Genomic DNA, 17,894 nt, shown 5'->3' with positions numbered 1-17,894 from the left:
GATAATATCACTTGTAAATATAAAACATTTTAAGTTACTAACATAAAAAACATTGTCTAAAATGTTTAAAAAAGACAAGTGAAAGTATTTAAAATCCTACCACCACAATGGAGAAGGCAATGGCACCCCACTCCAGTACTCTTGCCTGGAGAATCCCATGGACGGAGGAGCCTGGAGGCTGCAGTCCATGGGGTCGCTAAGAGTCGGACACGACTGAGCAACTTCACTTTCATTTTTCACTTTCACGCATTGGAGAAGGAAATGGCAACCCACTCCAGTGTTCTTGCCTGGAGAATCCCAGGGACGGGGAGCCTGGTGGGCTGTCATCTGTGGGGTCGCACAGAGTTGGACACGACTGAAGTGACTTAGCAGCAGTAATAGCAGCACCACAATAGAAAAGCTAGAACTTTTGTATATTCCCTTCTAATTTTTCTCATATGCATACACTTTTTCATTGTGGTAAAAAAAATACAACATAAAAGTTACCACCTTAGTCATTTTTAAGTGTACAGTACAGTAATGTTATGTATATATTTTTATATACATGTTACTGTTATACCTTTTGTATCCTGGTTTTTTCGCCTCACTTGGCCTCATATCAAACAAATCTTCCATGTAGCAAATTTGTCTACATGCTTGTAATTTTAAAGATGCATAACATTCTATCCCGTGGTTAGAATACACTTTATTTAGCTGTTCACCTATAATGGGACATTTATGCTGTTTACAATTTTCCACGCTTATAATATTATCATGAATTTTTAGTTAATATAGTATTTATCTCTTTGATATTTTTGATGATCTTCTTGAATGATTTTCTAGAAGTTTTCCAGGGAAACTAAGTCAAAAGTGATGTCTTGCATGATTCTTGAAAATTACAGTAGAACTGCTTTCCAATGCTTTCTACCAATTTACAATGATACTGGTGCAAAATGAGAGCACCAATTTCACCACACTTCCACAACTTTTTCTTTTGATATTAAATTAATATTTTAATTTAAATATTAAAAGTTTAAAAGTCATATTACTTTAACATGTATTTTTCCTATAGCTATTTTCCCTGATTGTTTTCTCTGTTGGAGAATGCCAGTTTGTGTCACTTTTAGGAGGTTGTCTCAATATTTTTCTTATTCTTTTTCATGGGCTGTATACATAATAAAGATTTTAACACTGTCAGATTTACTGTGAATATTTTTTCCCCATCTGCTGTTTTAAAATGTCTAGTTATACTGTCACCTGAGGCAGTTTAACACTGTTATACCGTTCAGATCTTGTCAATGTGGTTTTTCCTATCACCTTCATCTTAGAAAATTCTCTCCACTTTGTCTTATCCCCAGGGCTTTGATAAAGGATTTAATTCTGCTTTATCTTCCTGATTTTATTTTCTATCATTATTTAATTCTTCCTTTTGATGTATGACATGTAGGTCAAATTAATCTGCTCTGTAAATTCTCACTAGTTAAACTGGACTCTTCCTTTTAATATATTTGAGGAAAGCCCTGAGTAACTGAAACAGTAGGTCTACACCTGTGTGAAGAGATCTTGTGCACTGGGGCAGGGTTCAGGCTCCCTGGGGGAAGAGGAGGAAGGTAGAGCCCCAAGGACTTAGAAAGTGTTTCAGCGAGCCCAGAAAAGGAGCAATATCTAGAATGAAGTGTGGGGCGCCTAAATGTCCTTGCGTTTTCACCTTGCTTTTCTGTCAAAAACAACGCTGAGGGGATGAATGGGTTTCTAAAAACTAAAGACCACCTGACCCGCAGATTTCCCTGTCTTTATTGGAGTCGTGGAGTTTTCCAGAAAGGAGCCCCTCTCAGTTGACCTACAATACATACACTGATCGTTCGTGTTAGGAGCCTGTTCTATGCACATTGTGCGTACCTGGATGACGGGCAGAATAAAATAGCCCCAGGGCAACCATGAGTTCTGCTGAGCGAAGAAAAGGATAAAAGGAGATGAGAAGAGAAATCCAGGTGGGCAGAGAGAGGGCTCGCCGCTGCGCAGCCTTAATCGCGGGGGGCGCCCACCCCCGGCCCCCCGCGGCCCGCGTGCTCCTCCACCCTCCTCTTAGTCGCTCCAAGCCCCTGCACACACAGACAAGAATCACCGCTTGCTTCCCTGCCTTCTAGCCCGCTGAATCTCAAAACTTTTTCAAGGGTCTTAAACCTGGCGTGGGGAGCCACGTGCACTAGACTGGGAGTCACAAGTGCCCCCGACCCCTCATCCCCCTCACCCCGCCTGCATCCCCACGGCTGCCCACGAACCTGGAGCCTGAACGCTTAAGCGACCACACTCGGAAGGCACGTCTGACCTCCTGATTCTGCTTCCCACCCGCCGGCCCAGGTTCGCGGTTATCCTTCCTTCCCGGTGCTCATAGTATGCAGACCACAAACCCATAATCGCTTGTTTTTGTTTTGTTTTGTTTTGTTTTTTTTCTTTTCTTTTCTTTCTTTGCTGGGATCACGTAGAACATCGCTTGACTTTGCATCTTTTCACTGGCACGCAGGTGGAGGGAGCAAGCCTCGGCCTCCGTCTGGCACGAAGTCCCGCATTTAACCTTGTGGGCAGAGCACCCGCCACTTGAACCTTGTTAGAGAAAAAGCATCTGGTCCATTTCACGTGAGCGCGCAGGGTCCAGATCCCCGAACCTGTGTACCAGGGACGTCCCCCGTGCCAGCCAGGCTGCGGGGAAGCCCAGCCACTGTGAAATCTCCAGGACAATCTCTTCCTCGCCACCCTGCCCGAGGGAATTCACCCTCCGGGGCCGCCCCGCCTGGCTCCCTCCCACTGCCCCGCGGGACTGGCGCAAAGAGGAGAGAGAAGGTGCTCTCCTCAGAAAGGCCCCGGGGTGCCGCGTGGGTCTCAGGGTGCACAGGCCTGCGTCTCCCCGGTGGGGCCCCGGAGGGAGGGAGCGTGGCGCCCGCGTGACCGACTGCACGCAGAGAAAGTCCCCCGAGACTGTGACCCCTGCGCCCGGGAAGGGGGAGGGGAGGCGGGGCGGATGCGCAGGAAGATGCCGCGATGGGACCGGGAAAAAAAACACCGACCCTCCCCAAACCACCCACCCCCAAACCGCCCACTGGAGTTTCTCAGCCCGAGTTCTCCGAGAGCGGCCGAGAGACGCCCCTCCAGGGCTGCGCCGCGCCTCCACCACCGCAACCTGTCCCAGCCTCGCTTCTGCTGGGGGGCTTCGCGCTCCCTTCTGGGTTTCGGAGCCACCACGTGACTTCCACGAAGAAGGGGGGGCCCAGCGGAAAGCGGCGGCAGGGGTGGGATTTGGGACCCCGGGGTGCGACGAGAGGGCGGGGAGAGGAGGAAACGGAGCGGGGGTGGGAGAAGGCGGGGCGGGGCGGACTCAGGGACGGGAAGGACGGCGCGCTGGGACCTGGGGGGGTGGGGAAACCCGGGCGCCGCGCGGCGGAGCCGGGGGAGCGGGAAGCCCGGGGGGGCGGGGCCGAGGCGGCGGCCCGCAGGTGCGGGGGCGCGGGGATGCGTGCGCCCCGAGGGAGCCGGTAGGCAGCGCCCCGCGTGCAGGGCGCGCCTGGCCGCGCGGCCGCTCGTCCGCGAGGCTGCGCGGCGGGCCGGGCCGGGCCGGGCCGGAGCAGCGCCCGGCATGTCTCAAGGGCTCCCGGCGGCCGGCAGCGTCCTGCACAGGAGCATCTCGGTGCCCGGGAACCAGACGCGGCCACAGGTAGCGAGCAAGATAGAGGCTCGCGGGGATGCCCGGGTTGGGGGGAGCGGTGTGCGCGCCACGGGGGGCGCGAGGAGGTGGGTGCTGGGGCTCCCGGATGGGGACTGCTGGGAGCAGGGGTGGAGGGCAACGCGGGAGCCGGACGCGAGCGGCGTGGGGGGCGCGCGGGGACCCGGGTGTACGCCTCTGCCGGGACGCCTCGGGCGCACGCCAGATGCCCAGGGTGTCCGGGATGGTGACTGGGCTCCTGAGCCTGGGAGGAGCAGAGGTCAGAGGGCGCCGACGCCTGGTAGGGCTGGGCACTGTCCACGCTGCCCCGCACGTGGGGTCCGGGCCGCCCTGGGTGTCGCCATCCGTGCGCCGCCGCCGGCTGCCGCCCCATCGCCAGAGCGCGTGGTCCTTCCCCGCGGCGCCGAGCTGGGGCCAAGGTGTGGAGAGGGGAAATTCCGCTCTGAGGGGCGGCTCGTGCCCAGGCACTCTCAGCGTGTGCTCCCCTCCGGCAGCCCCAGGGACGCGAGGTGGGGGCCCGAGGTGGGCAGATTCCAACCTCCGGGCGGGTGGAGAGCCCTCGGCGGGCGCCGGGCCCTCTGCGCTGTCCACCGCGGTGTTTACAGCCCTGTACTCGGGGAAACACACAAGGTTGCCGGCAGGGACGGCAGACCGAGAACTTCTCACTCAGCTGCGTTAGGACCGAGTCTTTTCAGGGTTATGCCCTGCTTCTCAGTTAGGTGCCTGGCACAGAATGTCATCGGGTGACGCTAGTGAGTCACACAGCTGAGTCTGGGCCTCAGCGTTGCCCACACAGGCTGAGTAGCCTTGGGCAATCTGCTTCACCTCTCTGAGCCTCAGTTTCTCCACGTGTAAAAATAAATATAATATCAACTTCTTGTGATTTTTATGAGGACTAACTGAGATATGGTTAGTACCATATGAATATCTCAACATTTTTTGCTCTCTTTCTGCCTTGATTAGATGTTTCTGCTGGTTGTCAGGTCTGACCATGTGGTAGGTGATCAATCCAGTTTGGAGTGTCCACTTTTACAGGGCAGGATGCATGCTCCTCCTGTGTGCCTTATGAATCTCCGATGATGACCAGAGAGGCATGATTCAGTGATGAGTGCTATAAGGGACTCAACAGTAAATAACAGAGGTTATTGAAGACACACCATGTGGCACTTTGGGATAAAATCTAGTTTTATCTTATGCAGCTCCAAGCGCTGGGCTGCTAGTATGATCATGGCAGGGGTTATTGACCACTTGTTCAGGGCATGTGTCTCTAGTGCCCAGGACAGTGCCTGGCACATGGCAGGTACTCAGTTAATACTTACTGAAAGAATGAATGAATCACACAACAAATGAGAAAATAAAAAAATCAGAGAGTATAAGTCATTTACCCAAGGCCATATTGATAGTAAGAGACAGAACCAAGAACCTGTATTTCTAAAGCTGAAGTTCTGCTTGTCAGACTCCCTGTTGTGTTCTGGTTACCACCAAGACTTCTTTGCCTCTTGAAGACTACGTCGTAACATCTTGTGTCTGGTCCCTTAAACACTGTCTTCAAGCCACTTCTCTATGTCACATTCTTTCTTCTTTTCCTTTCATAGCTTTGTATTCTTGCATATGCTGAAAATTCTCTACTCACTGTAACTTGGGGAGATATTTATCTTTCTTATTTGTAATATTAGACCAGATAAAATGATATCTGAAAACATCCATTATTTCATATTATCAATAATTGCTTTTCATTAATAGTAATAACTGAGTAGCTTTCTTGTGTTTGTATCCCACTGATTTCTTGATCTCTAAACTCTTTAAAGGTAGTATTTCTATGGAATCTTCTCATAGGCCTCTGGGAAGCAAATACTACACCTCTCCTCTGTTTTCTATAACTGGATGAAGTATTTTTACCATTGTAGGTGCGTTTTTCTACCTGCTTTTTCAGGTTAACTCTTGAAGGACTTGATTAAGTTTGGTTAAATCTCATATATAGCTAAGAGCTTTCAAGACACATCATCAGTTTGCTTTCTGATTCAAATTGCTCTGACCTGTGAAAAAAAAAATGTCAGTCAAGCTTTGCTCAAAGGGATGAGCTGCTTGTGGCGCTTAGGACCACTTGGTGTGTTGGGAGAGTTGCATGGCTGCAATAGTAATCAGCATAGTTCTGATTTGCACACAGTGTCAAAAGTACCAGTTTGTGTGTGGTGGTGGAAGGCCTGGCCCACGGCAAGTCCCAGATAGCAGCCGCCTTCTGCCTTTCCCGTCCTCAGATGCACACCAACACCACACCTCTTCCAGGCACACGCCCAGGGGCGGGGGTGGGGGGGAGTGGAAGGTTTGAGAACGTTGGTTTGGAGTCCAGCAGACCTGAGTTCCACTTCCCGTTGGGCCCCCCACTAGCTGTGATACCTGGAGCAAGTTCCTCAGCCTCTCGGAGTTTCTTATTCCTCATCTTTTAGATGGCAGCCCCGCCACACAGGTCTCGGGGGTGGCGGGGGCGGGGTAGCAGCTAACAGCCACAGCGCGTGGCTAGTGCTCCCTCGACGCGGGGCCGCTCTTCCCCCGCTGATGGAGCAGCACGCGCTGCTGTGACTGCAGCGAACACGGTGACGCTCCACGACCAGGGCTGGATGAAGACAGCAGGCAGAGGAGGGGCAGCGAGGGGCCTCAGCATCCCGCCTGACCACGCCCTTTCCCCCAGAGCCCTGAGGATGACGACAGGAAGGTCCGGAGGCGAGAGAAAAACCGGGTTGCTGCACAGAGAAGTCGGAAGAAGCAGACCCAGAAGGCTGACAAACTCCACGAGGTGAGCAGGTGTTTGGGGCAGAGCCACGTGAGGGCCACGGCGGGGAGTGGTCCTCCGCCCCTGCAGGGTGGTGGCCGCGCGGCCACGCCCTGGTCATCGCCACTTGGGCCACGTGCACATCTAATCCTGCTGCGTCCCTCCAGCCCAGCATTCCGAGTCTTCCCTCTCCCATGTCCTCATTGCTCCCTCACTGGTTGTATCTCACAGTTTTCTTTTAATTTTAAAGCAAGGAAACTTCCTTTTGATCCCGATTTCCTTTCAAGCTAGTGCCCCATTTCTCTTCTTTCCCTCCTTTATTTACCTGCTTCTTAAAAAAAAAAAAATTATTGAATTTATTTGGCAGACAGGATCTATTGTTATGGCATGTGGGATCTAGTTCCCTGACCAGGGGTGGAACTTGGGGCCCTGCGTGGGGAGCATGAACCACCGGGGAAGTCCCTCCCTGCTTCTTAAAAAGAGACCTGCTGAATCCACGTCCCCAGTTCCCATTTATTTCCCAGTCCACTGTGATATCCTTTCTGCTCCCCAAACACTTTCGCGCACATACACACACTCTTCCTACAGGAACTGCTCCGCTGAGTCCACTAGCATCCTGACACGGTCCAGGGAGCTCTTTCTAGTCCCCTCATCCTTGACCTTGCTGGGACCCCTGACACCCCTAACCCTCAGCTTCTTGAAACATTCTTTCAAGATCTTTAGCTTTATTTTTTATAACTTTAAAAGAGTGTTTGTTTTCGTTTATTCCTTTGGCTGTACCAGACCTCAGTCACAGGACTCAGTTTTTTTTAGTCTTCGTTGCAGCATGCAGGATCTTATAGATGCAGCATGTGGAATCTAGTTCCCTGACCAGGGATTGAACCTGGGCCCTCGCACTGGAAATGTGCAGTCTTAGCCAGTGGACCACCAGGGAAGTCCCCCTCAAGGTCTTTAGCTTCCTATCTCTCCTGACCCTCTTAACCACTTTTTTTCTGTTTCTTTGTTCACTTTTCTACTTGTCTGCTTTCTCAAATGTTGGTGCTGACCATGCTTTCAGACTCTACCCTTTTTTCATCTCACCTGGAAGATTTAATCTGTTGATCTGTCAACTCCCAGCATCGCTTACCCTCAGGTAGGCATTGATCACTGCAGCAAGACCTCTGTCCTGGCCCTAGCCCCACATCTCCAGTGTCTGCTTCGAGGCCTCCAAATGGGTCCCTGCAGGCTCCTTGGTGGCAGCCTGGCCATAATAGTGGGATTGTTCATCCTGAGACTTCCTCTTCTCAACTGTCTTCAAATTGTAATATGAAGCTAATCAGCCGTCGAACCATCACCCCAATCAGGAACCTGAAGGTGATGCTAGACTCTTTCCTTCCCTGCGATCCCTGTGTATTATCCCACATAATCTTGCAGCCAGAACGCGGGAACCACTCCATGTCAGGAAGTGATGTAGAAGGCATCCCAGGCTCTGTCCAAGGAATGGATGGCAGTTCTGTGCTCATCTTTGCACAGGTTGATGTGATCTTTAAGGGTTTTGGTTCAGCACTCTTTTGCCACTCTTTCTGGTCGTAGATTGTCTCTGCACAGCCAGTCTGAGGGTGTTGACAGCATTAGAGACTGTGGGGTGTTATGAGGGGGAAATGACTGTCTCTAAAAACTCCTTCACACTGAGCAGAGAACAGATTTAGAATGCACGGGCTCCAGAGAGAGGAGATCCACTGATGTAAATTCACGGAGGGCTGTACGTTATAAATGTTAGATTCTTTCTTGAAAGTAGGACGTCTGGGCTGTAGAAAGAGACTAGGACCTTCAGACCAGGGTCAGGGAAAGCCTGTCCCAGACTGGATTGTTCTGTAAAATTCCTCGGAAGAATTGGGATGTCCTTTGCCTCCTTTCTTCCCTCCCCTTGCTCGTGAAGCAAGCCTGGTTCTAGCTTCATGTTACCAAAGAACCCCCAGAGGGGATTTGCGGCTCAGTCAGTGCACAGCGCTATGTTCAGAGCACATGTACCAGCCTGACAGCTGCGCCCTTCTTCTCGAGAAGCTTCTAGTTGGAGATGGGCATGTTAATATCAAAGCATACCAGAGGATACTCGGTTTTAAGACCTCTGTGATTATGTGTGCAGAGGTGACTAAATGACTTGGATAAGATCTTTCATGGGACCAGGTAGATTCATTCAACAGATACATATTTTTAAATTTTTATTTTTATCTATTTATTTGGATACACCAGATCTTGGTTGCAGCACTTGGAATCTTTGATCTTCATTGCAGCGTGCCACGTCTTAGTTGCAGCATACTGGATCTAGTTCCCTGACCGGGGATGGAGCCCTGGCTCCCTGTATTCAGAGCACAGAGCCTTAGCCACTGGACCCCCAGGGAAATCCCTCAACAAATATTAATGAAGAACCACTGCCAGCAAGGCACTACCACTAGGTCACAAGGAGAGGAATCAGATCTCATTCCTGTCCTGGGGAGGTATAAGAGTCTTAAAGTGAAACTGAAGTGAAAGTTGCTCAGTTGTGTCCGACTCTTTGCGACACCATACAGTCCATGGAATTCTGCAGGTCAGAATGGTGGAGTGGGTAGCCTTTCCCTTCTCCAGGGAGTCTTCCCAACCCAGGGATCGAACCCAGGTCTCCCTCATTGCAGGTGGATTCTTTACCAGCTGAGCCACAAGGGAAGCCCATGAATACTGGAGTGGGTAGCCTATCCCTTCTCCAGGGGATCTTCCTGACTCAGGAATCCTGCACTGCAGGTGGATTCTTTACCAACTGAGCTATCAGGGAATAGATAAGAGTCTTAAGGAATAAGAGTCTTAAGGAAAGTGTATTCATTTCCTTCGGCTGCTGTAACAAGTTATGACAAATTTTTTGTGGCTTAAAACAGCACGGATGTACATTATCTCACAGTTTTGGAGGTCAGGCGAACGAAGTGGGTCTCAGTGGGGTAAAATGAAAGTGTTGACAAGGGTTCATTCCTTCTGGAGGCTCTGCAGGGGAGTCATTTTCTTGCCTGTTCCAAGAGGCTTCCGTACTCCTTGGCTTGGGGTCCCCTTCCACTTTCAAAGCCAGCACCGGCCAGTTGAGTCTGTCTCATCTGGCATCACTCTGCTGCCATTTCCATTGTTACATCTCCTTCTCTGACTCCTCTTTCCTTAATAATCTCATGTGACAGTGAGAGCTGTCTGTGTAATCTGGGGTAATCTCTCTATTTTAAGATTCTCAACTTAAATCACATTTGCAAAGTTCCTTTTGCCACACCAGATAGCACAGTCACAGGTTCCAGAGATCGGATGTAAACATCTTAGATGTGTGTGGGGTTGGGGGGAGCTTCTTCTGTGCGCCATAGAAGGTAACATGAATACTTTACTACAGCGTCAAAAAAAGAGATGGGTCTCTCTCAATTTCTGTCATTGTGGGATTTGATAACCAAATGAACTTGACCTCTGGGAAACTTAAGGGTGGTTTGTCACATTTTCTCCTGCCTAATCCCTCTTAGAACAGTGGGTGGAGGACCATTCATAGCATTCTTAGCTTGTTCTGCTACCCATAGACATAACCATGCCAGCTGCCCTTTCCAGAAACGGTGCCGATTGCTCTGAAACCCAGGCACTCCACAGAAGACCACGGCCTCCCCCACTTTCTCTGGGGGAACTGCCAGGATGGATCGGGATCATGCACCATGCAGCAGGGCCAGTTTTGTTGGGAAACAGTGTCGAGGAGGCCGGGACAGTGGTTCCATCCATACCACACAGATCCCGTTGCTGTCACTAGCTCCACACGAGTGTCATCGGTCACTGGTGGCAGTAGCCACCCTGGTGACTAGTTTTCAAACTTTGAAAAACATCTGCGCGTTGAGAGTGAGATGTCTGGTCCAGACGTGTGGGGATGAATAATTTGACTGTGCTCCAGGGGGTTGCGGGCAGGGGACCTTGCACACCGCTGTGGGTCACAGCTGAAAGCCCCGTGTGCTCCTTGGGGCTCCCAGGCCACGTCTAGGTTGGGAGAAGTGAGAGGTGATGGGAACCTCCTTCTCAGACTCGGAATGAGGCCAGCTCATTGGGAGACATCAGGGGGCTTAGAAAGCCACCACCCGACAGCCACAACTGCCCTGCTTTTCCCTGAGGAGAGGAGCCCACCTGTTGTAACAGTAAAGAGGTTTTTTTTTTTGGCCATGCCAAAAAAACTGCAACCTGTGGGATTTTAAATTCCTGGACCAGGACTCGAACCCACATCGCTCTGCAGTGGAAGCATGGAGTCTTAGCCAGTAGACCGCCAGGGAAGTCCCCTTGAGTAAAGCCTTTATCCCATAAATTCCTCTATCCCATCTGGTGGGCTGCCATTGCTAAATGTCTCCAAGTAACGCAAGCCCTTTGTTTGCCTTTCCTGAGCACCGTGAAGGGGAATGTTTAGAGCAGGATGTGTTCAAAAATTCCCACTGTTCTCTCCTGCCCACTCAGTTCTTGAGCGTCTTTCCCCTCCAACATCCAGAAAAGTCTCCTCTAGTCCCGGCTGTTACAAGTCTCTCAGGTGCCCTCCTCCTTCCCCAGCTCTCCAGCCCCAAAGATGGGGGGCGCTTTCCCATCAAGGCAGGACCCCCTGAGGGCAGGCTGGGAGGGGTGCCTGGGCAGGCAGAGCCAGGGAGAGGCCAGGCTCACTCTTCAGGGTTGTCTGAGTTCCCCCGCGGGCGGGTGTTGCTGGAAGCCACACTGCAGTGACGAAAAGCGGTTCCTAGTATGTATCTGTGCGCCTCGCTGTTTACTGTGGCTTTTCAAGTCATCCAGTCAAAGCACGTACCCTTCTCTTGGGGATTTTGAGCCCGTATTCATCTCTGAACACTAGGCACACGACCTGGGTCCACATTCACAGATGGGAGCCCCAGAAGACGGTCCGCGTCTCTAAGGCCAGTTGCGAGTGTCAGAAGTGGGTCACACTGGTTCAAGCCAGGCACCCAGAGATGTAAGACTGAGAATGGATTTTGAGTCAGAAAAGGAAGGCAGCAACGCCATCCTCGGGAGCCCTAAATGTCACAAACTGACAACTGTCTTGGGCAATGTGATTGTGGTGTGTGTTGCCCTGGTGTTTTCAGATATTGCATGTTCTAAGAGAATGCTCCATGTCAGTCCTCACTGGGTTTAGAAAGTGATTATGACACTAATTTATACCGCCCTGGGCCGGTGACACAATTTTTCTGCTGGGAAATGTATGCGCTTAAGGCTTGGGAAGAGACTTATTGTAAAATCCTGAGTTCAAGTAGTCCTTTCCTGCTAGTAACCACCACGGGGGGGAATTTGGGCCCAGGCACTGGCAAGCAAAAGCAGAATTGCTACATTGCGTGAGAGCGGCAGCTGATCTTGGGGTCGGGGATCAGGTCCCAAGTGTGTATGAGCTCGGAAGTGTCGCTGTACCTCCGAGTCTTGGTTGCCTCGCTTGTGAAGGGGGGTCTGTGTCCTCCTGATGGCCTTTCCCTTCCCCTCCTTCCCTTCCCGCCAGAGTTATCGTCTCTGGCCCCTGGTTCCCACATACCAGTCTTTACGTCAAAGGCATCTTAGACTCCAGATCTCTCCCCACCCAGACAGCACCTCAGTCCTCAATCAGCCTCTCTTCGGTGCTCAAACCAGGGTTTCTCAAGCACAGTACTGTTGACATTTGGGGTCAGCTATTTCCTCACTGTGGGGGGTGTCCTGTGTACCCTAGGACATCGAGCAGCATCCGTGCCCGACCCTCGACCCCCTAGAGGCAGCAGTGCCCCTTTGCAGCCGTCACCACCCAGGCTGCCTCCAGCCGCCCCCGTGTCCCCTGGGGACTGCCAAGATTGCCCCAGTTGGGAATCACTGCCCGAGACAGCTTAATTTCCAAGGCAGAACTGGGATTTGCAGTGATTTCGCCACCTCCCATTCTCGTCTCTGCTCTGTGACTGTGTCCTGCAAATACCCAGAGAAGGCAGCCTGGTGACCTCAAACCCTCCCGGGGCAGGAGACTCAAGAGTCGGCAAGATCGGAGCTAGACTGATCATCTCTTTGGAAATAGCAAAGGGTCTAACGTTCTTGGCTTGTCTTACACACATTAGGTCCAGGTGGTTCTCAGGCTGAAGACGGTCTTTCTCATTCCCCTCTACCCAGTCAGTGTTTTCACCTCCTCTTCCTCCCCTTCCCCACTCCCCTTTTTTATTTTTGTGAAACTGGCCTTACCTGAAGAAGATTTTGACTTCTTCTCTTTTTATTCCCTCAGCTTGATAAAAGCCCCCCTCTGCAGATTTATGAATAAAACTTAAATCCCAGAAGAGAAAGTCCCCAAGGAGAAGGCAGTCAGGGGACCTGCTGGGCGCCTGCTCTGTGGCCTCTCTGAGCAGGAGTTTGGGGCGAGCAGTGGACTTAGGTAGCGTGGCCCCCATGGCTTCTAGAGGGAAAGCTCAGACACTCATGAGCATCTTGCCACACAGTTCAGTAACCACACAAAGGCATTTGGAATATTCTGCCACAGGAAGGAGTCTGTTCTTTGGAATCCAGTTAAAATCTTAGCTCACTGCACTGTGCTTAGTCGCTCAGTTGTGTCCCGACTCTTGGCGACACCCTGGACTGTAGCCCACCAGGCTCCTCTGTCCATGGAATTCTCCAGGCAAGAATACTGGAGCTGGTTGCCATGCCCTCCTCCAAGGGATCTTCCCCACCCAGGGATCGAACCCAGGTCTCCTGCATTGCAGGTGGATTCTTTACCATCTGAGCCACCAGCATGGGACCATTCAAACATGTTCTCCATTTTACTTGGAGTGAAGAGACTTTCCGGTTGCAGGATGGAGTGTGTGTGTGTGTCTGTGTGTGTGTGCGCGCACATGTGCGCATACCTGCACACCTGCATCTGTGAGCTACCCAGAGCTACAGTCTCTCTCAGCCCTCTGCTGTGGGCAGGCTCCCCGTGGTGCCTAGGCCCCCATGCCCTCCTCCCATCCAGACCCTTCCTGCCCACGGAGGGCCTCTTGCTGCGTTAGGAGTCTGACTTCTGACTCCAGGACTAGAGCTGGCCAAAGGCCAGAGGAGGGTGTGGGGAGGTGGAGATAGTAGGTCTCGGGGAGAGCTGCAGGCAGATCTGGCCAGCTCCCTGAGGGAGCCAGAGTGACCCCCGGACAGCCTGCAGGCACGTGGGTGAGGCCTGCTGCCATGGAGAGTATTCCAGACCACCCTGAGAACCTGCCTTGGAGAGACAGGAGGTAGAGGGATATCTTCAATGACCTTGCATGGAACCCCTCTGGGGCCCTTGTTCTGAGCAGGAGGAAGGTGCCTAGAAGTGGGAGGCGGGGAGGAAAGAATGGTAAGAGGAGGCTGAGGGTGAGAGTTGAGGAGTCGTAGATGTTGGCACTGGGGCCCGTCAGAAGGGTCATGGGAGAAGGTCGCAGAGACCCCTGGTTGCTATACATTTCTAATCTTTGGGGAGAGACTTTATTTACTATAAGTAAGCTCGAACTATGATACAAGACTGAAGAGAACAGATAATGAGAGATGTGGTTTCATTAGGTGCTGTGATCAGGGAAGCCTTCCTGGAGGTGGTGTACTTGAGCTGGGCCCACATTCGAAAGAAGGAAGATAGCTCGGTTGAGGAGAACAGCTTTAGCAAAGAGGGAGAGCTGAGAATTTGCATGTGTCTTCATGCTTGTAAGAAGATCAGACTTTTTTTGGTAATATTTCTTAAACATTACTGGTAAGATAATAAGGTTGGGTCCCCAGCTCAGAAAATGCATGGTACGACAAAGCCTAATCATATGAATCAACCTAGAAATGGTTGAAAACAGCTTTTCAACAAGATGCAAATGAGACTGTCAGCCTTAAGAGAAGGTCAGGCTCTGCAAGTGGCTGAGTATTGTAGGAGTTAGTAATGAGTTGGATGAAGAAAAAGAAGACTTGCTTCATCAAATGAAGGGAAAACTTAGAGCTGTGTGGCATCACCAGTTCAGGCGCTGACATAATCAACATTCAAAATGATTTTGCTGGGCTGGAAGGTGCCTAAGAAACAGGGTGAAATTCAGTAGAAGTGAATGTAGACCCCACCCTTAAGCCAAAATATTAAAAAAAAATGGTCGTTCAAGCAAGGACGGAGATGCAGCAGATGCAGGCAAATCCTGCACTTCTCTGCAAGCTCGGGGAGAATCTCCAGAGCCAGGTGGGTTTGAATGCGGGTCCCACCCAGAGCAGACTACCTCTAGACAGCTGCCCTCCGCTCGGCCAGGCCCTCCCCAGACTCATGCACTGCGTTAGGGGAACGTTTGCTCAGAGCCCCTGGCAAATGGAACGTACATTGGGAATGGCCTCCAGGGGGGCAGAGGAAGCAGAAGTCCTAAAACCCACGGAGCCTGGAGGACCTGAGGCAGTTGGGCTCAGAGAACACCTAAGGGGAAGTGGTATGGGGCCATCTCCTCACATTTCAAGAACTGTGATGTTGAGAAAGTATCACACGTACTCTGTGTGGTTCCATAGGTGGAACCAAGCCCGGTAGGTGGGTGCGAAGGCGAGAAGGATTTTAGATCCGGACAGAGTGGAGGTTTCTAATGGAGCGGCTCAGAAAGGTCGGCAGGAGGTGTCCTTGGAAGGAAGAGAGAGTCGGATGTTGGAGATGGGATTACACAGGGAAGGTTTCTATACTGGTTGGGGTGGGCTAAGGGCTCTGTGATTCCCGCCCCCCCACCCCCTTACAGTTCTAAGCCTCTGTGAACTCTCATATAGCGGAAACTTAACAGGTGAGTGTTGAGGCAAAGCCAAACCACGAGCTATCTTTCGCTCATTTACTCAGCGTTCAACAAACATGCGTTCTGTTCCAGACACTTTTCCAGGTGCTGGGGCTGGAAGAGTGAACCCAGCAGACCTTCAGAAGCAGATCAGCAGCTGGGGGCAGGGGTGGCTGACTGCAGAGGGAGACTGAAGGAGGAAGCAGAACAGGCTCCATCTTGAAAGCAGGACTCTCATCTTGGACCGGACTGTGGAGTTTGAGCTCTAAGCCCCGTATCTATGGAAACGACAGACCAACTGGAAAACCAGGCCCCCGGAAGGAAGAGCCCAGGGCTTGTACCTAGAGTCTCCATTGCCTAAAAGAATACCCTAATTATCTGTGTAACTGGATAGAATCATACATTCTGTTATGCTTATTGGGGTATGACCACAGGCCTATTGATAATTGTCCACTGTTAACTACCTAGGCTTAAGGCATAAGAATCACGGGTTAACTTTGTATCTTTCTTTGCCTTTGTTCAGACTAGTTTCAGGGAATTTGGGGAGGTGGGTTTGGGCATGAACACTTAGGGTATGTAAGGTTTTCCGAAAAACTGGTCGGGGTCCTTGGCTAAGAGGAGACTCTCTGACTTGGGCCTGCCGGTCTCCACTATCTGCAATGTTCTTCTGAGTGAGTTTGTTACGGGAACACATGGCTACAACAAGATCAAGGAACTTTCAGATGGATGGAGGCATTTTGCATCTCCATCAACCCAGTTTATACTTGTCGAAACTCATTGAACTAAACACATGAAGTCGGTGCCTTTTATTTTATATGAAGTATACCTCAGTAAGGGCTTCCCCGCTGGCTCAGCAGGGAAAGAATTCACCTCAATGCAGGAGACTCAGGAGAGGAGGTTTGATCCCTGGGTCTGGAAGATCCCCTGGGGGAGGGCATGACAACCCTCTCCAGTATTCTTGTCTGGAGAGTCCCATGGACAGAGGAGCCTGATGGGCTACAGTCCATGGGTTGCAAAGAGTCGGACACGACTAAGTGAGTAAGCGCGTGCCACACACACACACACACACACACACACCTCAATAAAGATGATTCAGAAAACCAAAGCCCTCATAGACTCAGCGCTCATGGAATACACACACACACACACACACACACACACACCCACACACACACACACCCTCAATAAAGATGATTCAGAAAACCAAAGCCCTCATAGACTCAGCGCTCATAGAATCTTTCATCCCGGTGGGGGGCGGGGGAAGAGACATGAAGCAGATGAACGAACACATCCGAGGGATGGAGGCAGGCACGGTTAAGGAGAACCTGCCAGGGAAGGAGGTGAGCGTGGCCCGCAGTTAGATCGGCGGGAGGCTGGAGGAAGGGTACGTGGTTTCAGGGCCGATCTTGCGCCTTTGCTGTCTTCCCAGGAGTACGAGAGCTTGGAGCAGGAAAACACAGTGCTGCGGAGGGAGATCGGGAAGCTGACGGAGGAGCTGAAGCACCTGAGCGAGGCTCTGAAGGAGCACGAGAAGGTGTGCCCGCTGCTGCTGTGCCCCTTGAACTTCGTCCCCTTGCCGCGGCCCGACCCCGTGGCTGGCTGCCTGCCCCGGTGAAGCCCGAGGGGGCCCGCCGTGGCCCAGCCAGGAGCCCGGCGAGTCGGTGGTTTTCACCTCCCCGGAGGAGGCTTCTCTCCACATCCGTGTGCCTGGGTCACCTCTTTGGAGCTCCGGGCTGGGTCCTCGGTGGCCCAGGCTCAGCGTGACGCTCCCCGCAGGAGCCCGATTCAGAGCCTCCAGCGGGGCCAGGCCGGAGTCGCTGTGCTTCTGCTTTGGCAGCTAGTACCTTCCCTTGCAGAGTCATTTCCGCTAGCATATGCATAATAAAGGCGTTGTCGGGACTTCCTTGGTGGTCCAGTGGCTAAGACTCCCAGCTCTCCCAATGCAGGGAGCCCCTGGTTCCATCCCTGGTCAGGGAACTAGATCCCACATGCCACAACGGAAGATCCTGCATGCTGCAGCTAAGATCCAACTTGGCCAAATAAATAAATAAAAATATTTAAAAAAAAAAAAGGCGCTGTCTTCTCTCCTTTTGGCCAAGTTCTTGGAATTTAGAGACACAATACCTTTCCTCTTTCTGAAGAGGTCATCTCCTGTTCCCTCAGGTGGTTTCGCAGCTCCTGGGTCTGGTTTCCCCGCCTGATCATCACCCCCAAGGACATATCCAAGCTAGATGGGGCAGCACCTGGTGGGGATGGTTCTCCCTGCCCTCCCCCAGTAGGGTGGCACAGAGGTGTGCTGGGCCTGACTCCTGCTTGTCATATGCTCTGCGTGGCCCTCCACCCTGGTCAGGTTCCTCACCCAGGCTGGATTGTCATGGAAGATTTTCTATTCCAGGCTGATTTTCTCCTGAGTCTATACACTGACTGTTTTCTCTGTACACTTGTTGGTCACTTCCCATTCCATTAGTACTCATAGGATCAGGCAGCAAGTTTCCTTTATAGAAGTCTGAATCACTATAGAATGGGAAATTGTTCAGTTGCTAAGTCATGTCCTACTCTTTGTGACCCCATGGACTGCATCACACTAGGCTTCCCTGTCTTTCACTGTCTCCAGGAGTTTGCTCAAACTCGGGTCTGTTGAGTTGGTGATGCTCTCCAACCATCTCATCCTCTGTTGCCCGTTTCTCCTCTTGCCCTCAGTCTTTCCCAG

At 51.6% G+C, this 17,894-nt stretch overlaps 1 protein-coding gene across 1 annotated transcript; it reads left to right on the top strand.

Moving 5' to 3' along the window:
- Window positions 1-3,422: 3,422 nt before the first annotated feature.
- BATF3 (basic leucine zipper ATF-like transcription factor 3) lies at window positions 3,423-17,255 on the top strand. Its single transcript, XM_020913687.2, has 3 exons — window positions 3,423-3,688; window positions 6,387-6,491; window positions 16,614-17,255. Exons 1-3 carry the CDS (start codon window positions 3,611-3,613, stop codon window positions 16,797-16,799), a joined length of 369 nt encoding a protein of 122 aa, XP_020769346.1. The 5' UTR covers window positions 3,423-3,610; the 3' UTR covers window positions 16,800-17,255.
- The last annotated feature ends 639 nt before the right edge of the window (window positions 17,256-17,894 follow it).

This window comes from Odocoileus virginianus, chromosome 11, assembly GCF_023699985.2.
Source record: "Odocoileus virginianus isolate 20LAN1187 ecotype Illinois chromosome 11, Ovbor_1.2, whole genome shotgun sequence".
NCBI lineage: Eukaryota > Metazoa > Chordata > Mammalia > Artiodactyla > Cervidae > Odocoileus > Odocoileus virginianus.
Note: the sequence above shows the minus strand (reverse complement) of the source record. Positions and strands in the feature narration are given on the sequence as shown.

Bases quoted from the DNA above. Each gene is read 5' to 3' on its own strand.
- BATF3 (XM_020913687.2), top strand. From the start codon at position 3,611: ATGTCTCAAGGGCTCCCGGCGGCCGGCAGCGTCCTGCACAGGAGCATC. The intron at 3,689-6,386 runs GTAGCGAGCAAG...CCTTTCCCCCAG, and splicing joins GGAACCAGACGCGGCCACAG to AGCCCTGAGGATGACGACAG. The intron at 6,492-16,613 runs GTGAGCAGGTGT...CTGTCTTCCCAG, and splicing joins AGGCTGACAAACTCCACGAG to GAGTACGAGAGCTTGGAGCA.